Source organism: Passer domesticus, chromosome 10, assembly GCF_036417665.1.
Source record: "Passer domesticus isolate bPasDom1 chromosome 10, bPasDom1.hap1, whole genome shotgun sequence".
NCBI classification, from domain to species: domain Eukaryota; kingdom Metazoa; phylum Chordata; class Aves; order Passeriformes; family Passeridae; genus Passer; species Passer domesticus.
In genome coordinates this window covers 13,487,859-13,500,669 of record NC_087483.1, presented here as the reverse complement: position 1 = coordinate 13,500,669, position 12,811 = coordinate 13,487,859, and the positions used below count along the sequence as shown (strand labels likewise).

Genomic DNA, 12,811 nt, shown 5'->3' with positions numbered 1-12,811 from the left:
GTCTCACTCTGGGCACTCCAAACATTTCCAAATCTTGTCATTAGCCATGGCTTTTATCACCTCTGCCACCAGAAATGCAATTTACTACTGCAGCATAAGCAGCCTGTAGCAAATCTCCTCTCACCACCAAAACCCTCATTTCCACTAATTAAACTACAAAGTTCTCAAGAGGGACCTGCCCTCACCAAGCACTCCTGGGGCACTCACTGACCTCAAGCCTCCCGCTTCAGGGAGAATACACAGAGCACCAAGCCCTGGCATGGTGGCTGTCCCTGGTTGCCCATGCACTGAGGATGGAAGGTCGGGATTGTGCCTTGCAGTGCCACAAGTGGACTAATGGGAAAGGAATCAACGATGGCACAGGCCAGGAGAGGACTGCTGCTGGCCAGGATGGGCTGTTGTGGTGGATATTTCGGCAATAGGTGTCCTGGGAGCCAGCTCTCCCAGCAGTTTAAGGAAAATGTCCTACAAAGACAAACCTGCCACAACCCATGACACCAGGGAGCAAACGACGAGGTTCATGGAGTGAACCTCATCCATGGAGTTCATGGAGTGAAACACCCTGCTCTTCAGGGTGGAGGCTGGTGATCAGTTCAGCTGCTGCTGGGGAGGCTGGAAGCGTGGCTGCCTGGAGCTCGCAAGAAGAGGAAGGGTCATAAGGAAAAAGCCCAAAGACCCACGGAAAGCTGAAGAACATACACACACAGAAAAAGAGCACATTGTGTCCAAAGAAAGTTCAACAACTTTCCCAGCTCATTGGATTGTGGGAACTTTGCTTTTCCAGGGAATAACTATGCTATTTTCAGCATTTTTATTATTCAATTTGTCACAGGCTGTCTCAGGAGACTATCAACAATCAGTTTCAAGCAGCATCTGACCACAAACACTTCTCCACATGTGATTTAGAACATCTGGAACGAAGAACAGCTTTCAAAGCGTGCCAGCACTGCGCTGCCTCTCCACATTTCTTCTCCTTCCTCCCATCTTCACACCAGTGTCAGGCTGTGCGTAGAAAGCGGGCTGGAGGAGCCAAGTGTGGAGCCCTGGCAGTGCAGCACTGCTTGTGTTTGCCATGAGCACGTGGGGAGAGCGGGCACCGCCTGCTTTGAAGAAGGGCGCAGCCAGGGACTGCTGGTGGCACATTCCCCGCATCGCTGAGCTGCTTTGATTTAAACTCCACATTCCCTAGGGACAGGAGATGTGATCCTTGCCCTGGAGGCGGGCCAGCCTGAGGACTCCTGCCAAAGCTTGCACAGTGGATGTAGCATCCACGGAGCCGAAGAGGAGGCGCGTGCTTTGCTCCGTGCCAGCCGTGCGCACCAGCTCTCTGATTAGTGCAATAATTTCCTGGGAAACCCAGAGCAGCCTTTCCACCAGAGCTGTCTGGCAGGTAAACTGTAAATTAGCAAAGCAGTTCTTCAGCAAGCCTGAGGAGGGAATGGGAACATATGAAAAAGGAATCCAGGCAAATAGCAGAGGAAATGACATTATGATCCCAGCTGGAAGCCGTGCAATGAGCTGCTTGGTGTCTGCACAGCAAACCTACATGAGAACGTTCTGGCCCCTGCAAAGCCGATGAGAATTTTGTCATCATCTGGGAGGGGGAAGGTTTCACACAGCCACTAATGTCGCGTCCATCCCTCATTTCCCTGAGTGGCCCAGGCGGATGTGGTGCAGGGGCACAGGAGGCTGCATTCACGCTGGCTTGCACGTCTGGCTTCCCTGCGTGGCTGCCAAGTGCTGGGCTCATTAGCACACGTGCCCTGCTGCTCCCAGCACTCCCCAGCCAGTGCTGTACAAACCCGGGTCTGCTTTGTAACAAAGTCAGCATCGGGGCACAGAGAGACTTTGAACCACGCTTTGAGATGGTGACATTGCAGTGGGATCTGTATCCACCGCTTCCTCTCCTTTTTGTTTTCAAAGAATGGCTGGAAAAATTCTGGCATGTGTGTCTGTCTTAAGTCAGAAAACCTGGGATTTTGACACACAGCATCTTCTAAGAGAGCTTGTGAAGTCCCTGACACGTGCCAGGGGTGCAGAAAGTACAAGTGCTCTCCCAGTGCATGGCTGTGCATCACGCCAGAGGCACAGATCCCATGTCCTCTCCCCTGTCCCACCCTGCACAGGGACCTGTGTCCCCCAGGGAGCTCCTGTCACAGGGTGACAGCCTTGCAGCCCATGGTCCTCGCTCATTTAAGGGTCCTGGAAGGGCCAGGCCATGGTGCTGCAGTGACAGGGAATGTGGTGGTTCAGCTCATGCTGAAATGTGAAACCACAGCCTCAGTCTTACTTTTCCAGCCATTTCTAGGCAAGAAATAGCTATAAATACAAGTCTTCCAGTTGCTAGGATCCATTTTGTTTAATATTTTTCTGAAAACTGAGAATGGTTTTCAACTTCATTAGTAGCCAGTTCACTCAAAAAAGAAACAAAAATGTGCAAACTTACTTTTTCTTCATGAGAAAAAAGATGCATCCTTAAAGCCACAGTGACCTTTGCCATATTGCAAGCGCAACAGTCCAAGAAAAGAAGAAAAAAGAATCTTGACTTGAAGTATGGTTTCCACAAGAGCCAAGGCACAAACCGCAAGGAACAATGTGACAACATCCTGAAGATGGTGAGAAGTGGCATCCAGTGGATGTGCCAGGTGGAAGATATCCACATTCCCTGCCCAATTTAATTTTTTGAAGCATGTATATTCACACACTCCAGCTCAGGACACCAAAAGCAGTTTCCCAGGAACTGCAGAGACAGCCTTTCCTCAGTGCTGTGCTGCCACCAAACATATTTCCCACTCATTCAGGTTGCTGTTGGCATTGAACTGAGATGTGACACAGTCCAGACCTCACGAGCTCCCTGTGAGGCACCAGTCCTGTGGGTTTTGGAGCCCAGGTCTTCAAGACTGAAGAGCCAAAGCAGCTAAACCCTGGTGGCTGCAGTTCAGCACTCACTGAAAGCTCCTGATGCCTGGCAGCTCGTGCACCTTTTCCAAGTGCCTCTTATCCACACCCTGCTTTGAATTTGCTTTTCTTTCTGAGAGAATTTCATGCCCCTCCTTACATCAGATTCTAGAAAATTCTGTGCGAGCATGACCAAGACCCTGGAGAAACAGGCAGACCTCTTGAGTACACTGGGGCAATGTGAGGGAAGGGAAGATCTGGGAGTGCAAAACATGAGGAGAAAGCCACAAAGACAAGGGAAGACTCCAAATAACAGCATGGATCAGGACTAGCACAGTAACCAAAAATAGATAAAATCTAGTTTTGCTCCACCCTGGCTGGATGTAGCACCCCAGGGTCTGACAGCTGGAAAGGATGCTCTCCTCTATTGGAAAAGGTTTCCTCACCCTCTTTGTACCGAAAAACCTGAAGATGTACAGGGCTCTGAGCAATCTCATGTAGTTCAAGTCCTGCTCATCAAAGGAGGAATTGGACTAGAGATCTTCAATGGTCCTTGCAACTCTGACTGTTCCATGATTCTGCAGGACTGAAACTTGAAGCTTGGAATGGCTCACAGTCCCCATTTTCCTTTCCCAGTTATCTTGGGGTTTTTTTTTGGTTTTTTTTTTTGTTTGTTTGTTTTTGGGTTTTTTTTTTGTTTTACCCTGAGAAATCTTGCCTCCTCACCAGCAGGAAGAAAACCACACAGGTAGGATCAAACCCCACATCCCTGAAGCCAATCACATGCAGGTCATATCAACACAACATTTCTAAACAGTGCTCAAATAAAGGGTCAAGGAGAACATCTCTGTGCCAGTAATGGGCTGACTACAAGCTGGAAGCATTCCTACACTTATGTTGCTGTAGGTTTGCTTTTTGCATACAGAATCACAAGGTTGGAAGAGACCTTCAAGATCATTGAATCCAACCCGTTCCCTGACACCTCAACTAAACCATGGCAAATGCCCTTTTTCTTTATCAGAAATAGCCGATTTTCTTTTCTTTGTTTTAAATCGTCCCCAAAGCAGTTCATGAAAACTCAGGAACCTGCCATCACAAGGCCACAATCCCCATATGATATTAACAAGTTTTTGATGAAATGAAAATTTAGGATCTTTCACTGCAAGCTCAGCCACAACTTTCGGACTTTATTTTTAATTTTTAATAACAATCAATAGCTTATGGGGAAATGAATCGGGCAGAATTGCTTTGAACACCTCTAGTTTGAGTCTCCATGTTTAAACTTATGCCAAGATCCCTTCCCATAGCTACAGAGCATACTAGCAAGTAAAGAGATACCTGAGTGTATTCACAGCTATTTAACGCACCTTTGCATCAGTTAAAAATGAGCTCCCTCCTTTTGGCATCACAGTTTGAAACTGCCTGTTTGATATTCTGATGGATTCATTTTTTCCAGCTAGGAGAAGCATGCACAGCAACCTCGAAGGCTTCGTGCAGTGAATTAAACCAGCAGAGACTCATCACAGCATCACTTGGAGGAGATCTCTCCTCTAACAGGGACAGACAGAGCACATAGCAACAGCAGCTTTTCATGTTTCAGGCTTCAGGTTTGCTTTTTGTCAGAGCTTTGGGAAATACTGGTGATACCGTACAGCTAACAAGGTAACTTGAGAGGGAACAAAGCATCTCTCCTTAACAACAGCTCTTGGAAGGGAAATAAAACATTTCCTGTGCGTTCAGCTGCAACCAAGGTGCCAAGATGCGGTGGTAGATAATGGAACAACCTAAAAGAATACATTGTTGCTGTATCCTGGAGATACTTGCCTCCCTTTATTGCTGCAGGGAATGTCAAAGGCAGGAGGGAACAGGGCGGGAGGAAACCAGAACTTGATGGGAGCCAGAGCAGGAAACACCATCCAGCATCTCTAAGACCACCCAGTATCAAGACACTGGTGGGGAAAGAATTCACAATGTGCAGAATGGACATTTTCAGGCCAGTAAAAATCCCCATTCATTGTGGCAAAACCCATCGTGTCCCACTTTCAGAGAAGAGCTAAAAGGCATTCAAGATTTCAGAGGGTAAAGGTGAAAGTGGGCAGAGAAATCCCAGGCTCCTCCAGGATTCTCTGCAGATCCCCAGCACTTTGCCTTGTTTCCAGAGAAGAAGATTCCCTGGCCACAAGAATATTAAGTTCTTTGGGTGTTATTTTTATTTTTGTGGGTTTTTTTGTGGGTTTTTTTTTTTTTTTGGGGGGGTTTTTTTAGTTTTGTTTTTTAAATAATTTGATACCATAAACAATAAAATGTGACACAGCAAAGAGATCATTACCTTGGGCTGAGTGTAGGGAGCAGCTTTGAAAACCAGCTGAATTATTAAGAAAAGAGGTCCAGATTCTTTGAATTTTCTTTTCATTCACATATAAAGTCTTTTGTGCCTCATCCTTCATAATTTTGCCTAACCACTCCACAGCCAGATGTCAATGGTTTAAAGGTTTAGAATAAAGGAGAAAGCCAATTGTTTCTTAACAGTTTTAGGGCTCAGTTTCATCAATTGCTTATAAGCAACGTTAACTCCATGGTCTCAGACTGTCCGCACTCTCATTTTGAGTTGAGGTCTGAGTACTCAATTCATCCATGGGTGGAAGGGAACAGGAGCAGAACTGGTCCTAGCTGATAACGAGATTAAGTTGATATCAGAACCCCAATTCTTTAAATAGCACTAGTTTGCTATAGACAAACACAGCCAGACATAAAACAGTGATGCATTTAAAACCAACAAACACATAGGAGTACTTTTTTCTTCTTTCCATTCCAGCTAATTTTTTGAGACTGCCCAATTCAAATCTGCCCCAACCTACATAAAAAAACATTTCCACAATAATTACTGACAGCAACTGTAAATTCTCCACAATCTTCTCTCAATTCTGCTTCAGAAGTGCAGGGAAAGGGAGAGATCCGATGCTACTGAGGGAGTGCTGTGGGCAGTCACCCTGTGAGACAGGACGTGGCAGTTCTGGGCACTGTCTGAACAGTCTGTCCTTAAGGCAGCCACTGCTAACACCTACTGCTCAATATTTCAGCTGAAGCAAGGTCTGCTCTGCCAATTAACTTTTTTTTTTCCATGCTCTAAACCTTCCCTTTACCTTCAAGTCCAGGAGGAAACACTCTAGTGAGTCAGAACATGGAAAGTCTCACTGTAAGTGGGACTGACACGTGAGCGGTGTCGTCCTTGAGGAGGATGCCACTGCCTCAGTTAAGTCTCCTGAAACTCCTGAGCAGATCACACAACAGCAGACAGACAGGTCTGCAGGGCAAACCCCCAAATCCTGGGCTGGAATGGCTGCAAGATCACACTGCATGACACCAACCTTCAGCTGCACTTCATCTGGAAGGTCGTGGGACAGTGACATACCAAACACTTGACTAAAAGCAGTGTCCAGGAAATTCTGATCACTTTGAGGGGATTTACAAACATTGGCAAACAATTGTCCCTCCCACTTACAGTCATATGTTTGTGTAGGCTGAAACCACTACAGTAAAGAGGGAAGTTAACACAGGAGGAGAGTCAGAACTCCTTTGTTGGTCATACTAGAGATGCCCTCAAATTCACACTGCTCTACACTGGTGCAAGTTCTCAGCATCCCCAGAGTCCTGTCTTTGAAACATTTGTGGGGAAGTTCTAATGCCCAAAGCTGCACAGGTGTGTGCATCTCCCATCACCAGCACACTGCAGAGCAAGACTTTAAAAATAACTACAACCATTTCCTATAGATTATGGAAAATATGTTGTGTCCTTCAAGATTAAGGATCTAAAAGCTTAAGAATTAAAAGTGACATTTTCACAGAATGGGGGAAAATTTTCTCCTTTCACATAAAAATTTTGAATTCAGTCTTCCTTTTTTTTCCCCCAGAAATGTATAGAAAAAGGCCTTCATTTTGGCAAAGAAAAGAAACACAAATTAAAACTGAATATGCTTCTCCTGATTTTACATTTTAGTTTCTTTTCTTCCATAATTTCTATGGTGAACAAAAATACTAAAAAAAAATCAGGATAGATTTTGTTAAACACAAAAGGAGAGAAACAGATCACAAGACATAACACATGGAATATGATAGGTTTGGGGCACAAAGCCATTTTTAAAAAAACAGATTAACTGGCTATAATATTGTTCTCAGGCAATTGGTCTAAAACCTAATCTTAGAAAAGTTGAGTTTGTAGAATTTTCAGCAAAAATTATGATGAAGAAAGGACTGAAAAATGTTGCTGTGAATCACTGATGCTGCCCCTTAAAGAATCACATACAAAATAAAAATTTCTTCTTTCTTCAAGTCACACACCACTGTTGTGTATAATTAATCTAAAACTCAGTCACCTGCTGTTTTCACAGTAAGAAAGATACAGATATAGAGAAAATATAGGTCTAAGAACAGAATTTTATTTGATTCTAGAAAGCATCATGCATCAATTTTTTTTCTTAATGATCCTTGCCCAGCTTTGAGATGAAAGAATAGCATTTACAAAGTAAAAGGATGCAAAAGTAAGGTTAGCACCATAGGAGGAACACTCTTCTGTTTACAACTCCATTTGACAGACAGTGATAAAAGAAAACAGAAGAAAGAGACAAAAAAAAGGTAGTTAGGTGACCTTGCATTTTAATTTTCCACATCCAAGATACTTAAATCTAAACATCAAGATACCATGGCTCTTTGAGCAGTACCTAATAATTCATGTTCAGCAAAACTCGCTCTGTACATTGAGAAGTATTCAAGAGTCAAAAGATAATTGTCACAAAGTACCAGCTAATGTGCAAGGTAGACATTGTTGGAGTCCAGAAAAAGAAAGGAAACAAGAGAAACCAACGTGAGGAGTTTGTCTCTCTTCCAGTCTTTTGCAGGTATGGCTATTATGATTTGCTGCAAAGGTCAAAGAAATAAGAAGGGATGTGTACTGGAGCTGGCTGGGATGGGACAAAAATCCTAATATTATCCTGTAATACCCAAGTTTCATGGGCCAAATATCCAGATGTTCTTAATCCACACTCTCCCATTTCTTACCTGCAAGCAACTACAGAATTACATCAGATTTCAAATGTTTGTTTTCCTTATTTTTTATTAATTTTTAAAATTTTCTTCATGCAGTTCTTACTGTAAGGTTTCCAAGAGAGTGAACAGTTTTACCAAATCTCCAATCTACCCCAAACAGAAATTCTAATACAGGATTTAGGAGTTTTAAATGCCACATTGTCATTATTATGTGCTGTCTTCTTAAGGCAATGGAATAATTCCTTCCAAGTACCACAATTTTGCATCACAAATCGATTCTAAAATCTCCTTCGCAAGCATCTATAATTGCAATACATGTAAAATTATTTAAATTTTATTAAACTATTAACCTGACTCATTTATTAGAAGAAAGGTTTGAACTCCAATTATGAGGAAGAGGCAGCTTTTTTTCAGTTTGGGAAATACATCTTTTGATTATTCCCACATTTCAAGGTCACATGTATGGACTTTTAACAGCAACATTGAAGCATCCTGTTAAAACAACTGCTTTGTTTCCAAATCATAGGAAAACCATTTAATCCCCAAGCAGGGGGTGGTGTAACCCAAACCAGTGGTATTTTTCAGACTAATAACCATTAACACTTGAACACCTATTGCAGTAAACACTGTTTTAACCTTGAACTACCCAGAGGAGCCTTCATCACATCACCACCTTGAGTGCTACATCACAGCCCCACCGGCAGAGGAAGGAGACTCTGAACTTTTCTTTCTCTTTCTTTTATTTATGCTTGGACTTCCAGCACTGCACATCAGATAGCCAGGGTCTTAATCTGTCCTCTATCAGACTGCAAAAATACAAGGCCCTTTCTCCACAAATCACAGAGTCACATCCCACAAACCCTTCACGTGAGCAGTTCCTTCCCTCTGGAAAAGCATCTCTCCTCTCAAGGATTTCAGCTAATGCTTCTGGCTTAGAAAAGATTAAGTGCAATCAGTTACACTGAAGGTTTACAATGTGGCCCTTGATTGTATTTTCTGTGCACGCATTTACATCAGGCACACGAGTTATATAAAATAGTTTGGAGTACAAAAATATGGTTATAACATAGGAGTACCAAACAGCACAGAATTAGAACAGTTTTATTACCATAATACCAATTTATATACAGACCCCCAAATTAAGGATATTTTTCTTTTTTTAATCCTAAGTATTCTTCCCAAATTGACAACTGTAGTGTACACTCTATAAACTGCAAATTAACAACACAGATCTATTTTAACCCCTACATTGTCTATGCAGTCTGCACCAATCCTCTCTCTTCCACACGAAAGTGTATTATAAATAATCTCACAAAATGTCACGTATGTTTTATTGCACATTGTACATGCCAATATTTAAAAGAAAGGCTCAAACCTTTCACTTGATAACTAACTGTTTAAATAACTAGCATTTACTTGTGTTATGAATACTATTGCATTTTTCAGGCTCTAATCTTAACTCATAATTTAAAAGAAGAATAGCAGAACAGAAAATATGCCTTGAACTTTATAGCTTTTATGAAAAAAAGAAAAAGCTTATTTAATTCTGCTGATCTCTACTTTACAAAGTCATTAAAAACATCTGACCTAATTAAAAACGCTGTTTCAAAATTTCTGCATGTTTGACTATAAAATTATGCATGTAGCTGCTTGTGCAATCATCTATTCCTTCTATTTAGCAGAATTAGATGTCTCTGTGCTGCACTGACCGGAGGGTTGAGTTACACAGGTCTTAGTGTGAGCTACAGGAGTTGTTTTATCAGCCTCTGCTCTGCTGGTCTGCACAGGGGCAGGACTTGAGGAGCCTGACAGACACCTGGACAGCTTGGGATAAAAGGACACCGGGCACAAATGGCCACCCAGCATCAAGGCCATGTATAATTCCCATTAAGCAGATCTCTAGACTAAGGAATACGAGTAAGTTACCATTAATATGTGGGTTTATGATATGCTGCACTAAAATATGGTTGCTAAACAAAGAGAATGATTGGTTGTATGACAGATATGTGCCAGCTGGTAAAAATGCCTCACTGGATAAAAATCTGCATTTTGAGGGTTAAAACCTGGCATGAACAAAAAGATTTCAAAGTCGATCGATCAAATGTTTTGCCAAGGGTTTCTAAAGCTATTAGCCATCAACAGCTCCAGAAAAGGATAAAAATAGCAAAACCAAACCACTAAAATTGCACTATTACAAAGAAACAAGTCCATGAAAGGGAGAGTCACCAGCTGCAGTTAAGGGACAGCCACTTCGAGAAGCCGATTGTTTTTTCGCTTGCAAGTTGGGATGTTGCCATTTTTCTGGCTGCCTTGTATGAACTTCACACACACTTTGTCTTGTTTGAACTGGACCAGGAACCTAAGAGAGGGAATGGTAAAAACTTTAGTTAAGTGTGGAGAGAAATAAAAAGACACATGAGGAGCAGAAGTCTTTTCCTGTTGGTTCTAAGCATCACTCCAAAAGATGTCATTTTCAGCTCTGTAGTAATAATAAAGAGTTGGGGAATAAATAAAAAAGCCATAGGCTATGGTATGGCTAGAATCTCCTTCAGCTTGTACCTCTTAATGACTGCTATTTGCCTATAGCTGTGGACATTTTACAAGTTAGTTTGCTATTCCTTTAGAAAAAAAGCAGTTTGAAACAGATTTTCTCATTTAACAGAAATGCAGAAAAGACAATTTCCAATTACTTCACCGTTGGCCAAAGGGACTTCTCTGTTTTCATGGAAGCTCAACACTTCTGTAGCAACATCAGGAGTTCTCTTCTTCTGATTTATGCTTAATTTAGTACATCTGGTATTTCAGCAGCTCTCATATGTCTAATCCTTAGCTAGCCTTTATAGGCCCCTGCCCGACAACTGGGAAAATTCACTTCCTGCCCAGCAATCTCCAAATTTAGACATTTTCTACAGTTCAGGGTAAATTAGTCTGGATTTTACTCTTCACTTTTTACTGGAAGGGAAATTTCACTGAATGTAGAGAATTGCTTTAAAAAAAAAAAAAAAGAAAAACAACACCACAAAAACCCAACGTGCTCCTGTGGAGCCTCAAACCTCTCACGGATCTGGATAGCGAGATTAAAAGCAATAAGCAAGGCAGTGCTGCCTCTTGGCTCACATGCAGTGCTTGCTGACCTAAAAAGTCCTTTGTAATACAGCCGATTTTCCCTTTTAGCATCCTTAAAAAGTCCTCCAGCAGAGGCCAAAAACTTCAAAGAATTTGCTCTGCAGCCGGAAACCACAAATCAAGCTGACGGCAGAGCTCAGGGGAGGAAGTGGCCTCTGCTGAGCCGAGCTGCCCTTGGGTCCTGCTTTCCTGCTGCACAGCCCAGGCACTCAGTCTTGCTCAACACTGCATTTTTGGGGTGCAGTATTAAAAGCTGCAACCCAAAAATATGTGCAGCTCTTACAGCCACTGTCTCATCACCAATGCTGCATTTTCCTACACCCACTGTTCGGATATTGTGCACGTGAATGGAGTGTCCCCTCCTAAACACAGCCCTGCATCAACAGCATTCTTAAATCAGCTCTCTTCCCAAAAAGCATATTCGAAATAAGGCCACATTTTCTCCTCAATCCCTAGTTGTGCTTGTGTCTAAACTCTAGCAGGGAGAAGACTCCTGCTTCACCATCAACACAGATGGGACTGCGAACAGCTTAAAATTATTTAGTCTGGATAAACTCAATAGCTGTACACTCATGAATGTTTTTAATCAGCAAGAGAAGAAACAAAAACCACATCCCAAAAAGCCAAACTCTCTGAAAGCAGGCTGTTTTCCAGACCTAAGGCAAGCAGGCTGTCCAGACTAGTGCAATGCATGCTTAAACTCAGCTTTAGTAGTTTATGCCTTTGTAGCCCCCCCTTAAACTAGAAATTTACTGGGAATAGCCACACTCTTTTAGAGACTAAAAAACACATACACTTGAGGAAATTAAATGACATCTGGTAACAGAACACAGGAAAATGGCAGATTTTATTTTCAAGGAAAGAGCAAAATTAGCCTTTTAATAAATCCTCAAATCTGAACAGATGCAAACTGTACCCACTACCATGGCTCTAGAACACACACAGTATGGTGCAGCCACATAAAATGGTTCTGTTTTTGCCTACAGGAAATTTACTTTGCCATTGTTAAAGGGTTCCTATTTTTCTTTTTTTCAAAGGGAATAAATCCACCCTATCAACAATACTGAAAAGAGGGGCCATTTCACAGAACAAAAGTGGCAATGGCAATGGTGGACTAAGTGGGAGACTCTTACTCAGCAAACTTTAGGAGTTCACACACAAACACCTTTATTCCATAGCTAAAAACACCAGAAGGGCAGTCCTTATTTAAAGCCAAAATATGAAACTGTACTGAGCAGAAATAAATATTCTTTTGAAATGCAGACTTTTCATCAAACAAAGCTTTTGAACAACCAGAAACCCCCAAACAATAGATGGTTACACCTTCACAAGAGAGAAGATAGAGCTTCATAAACCTACACTGGACTGGGGACAGGCTTTGTATTCTTTTTGGGTTGTTTTCAGTTTGGCAACTAGTGTCCACTCTAATCTATAAATATCTCAGAGTAATCTGTGAACTTTTCAGTCACATGCAAAATTGTTCTCTCAAACGTAGTAACTCTTGATTATTTCTACAGCAACAATTCTGCTTCACAGCCCTATTTGAAACTACTTCAACAAAAGCCTATTTTCTGTAATGACTTTCAGGGACGTAAAAGCCAAAATGAATACTATAAATGAGTACAGGCTGAAAACTGGATCCTTCTTTACAAGTATTCTGTCAAGAGAAAAGAAGTATTAGCTACACAACAGTGTTTTGTTATTCTGACACCAGATACTTGACTTTTTAGCATGCTGCACTGAA

General features: G+C 42.2%; 1 protein-coding gene across 8 annotated transcripts in view; it reads right to left on the bottom strand.

Moving 5' to 3' along the window:
* Window positions 1–9,026: 9,026 nt before the first annotated feature.
* MYO1B (myosin IB) overlaps window positions 9,027–12,811 on the bottom strand; it is a 134,318-nt gene continuing 130,533 nt past the window's right edge. For all 8 annotated transcript variants that reach the window (XM_064433860.1, XM_064433861.1, XM_064433862.1 and 5 more), the window contains one exon: window positions 9,027–10,300. In XM_064433860.1, the coding sequence (XP_064289930.1) occupies window positions 10,177–10,300 (124 nt within the window). In that variant the 3' untranslated portion in view covers window positions 9,027–10,176. The remainder of the gene's footprint in view (window positions 10,301–12,811) is intronic.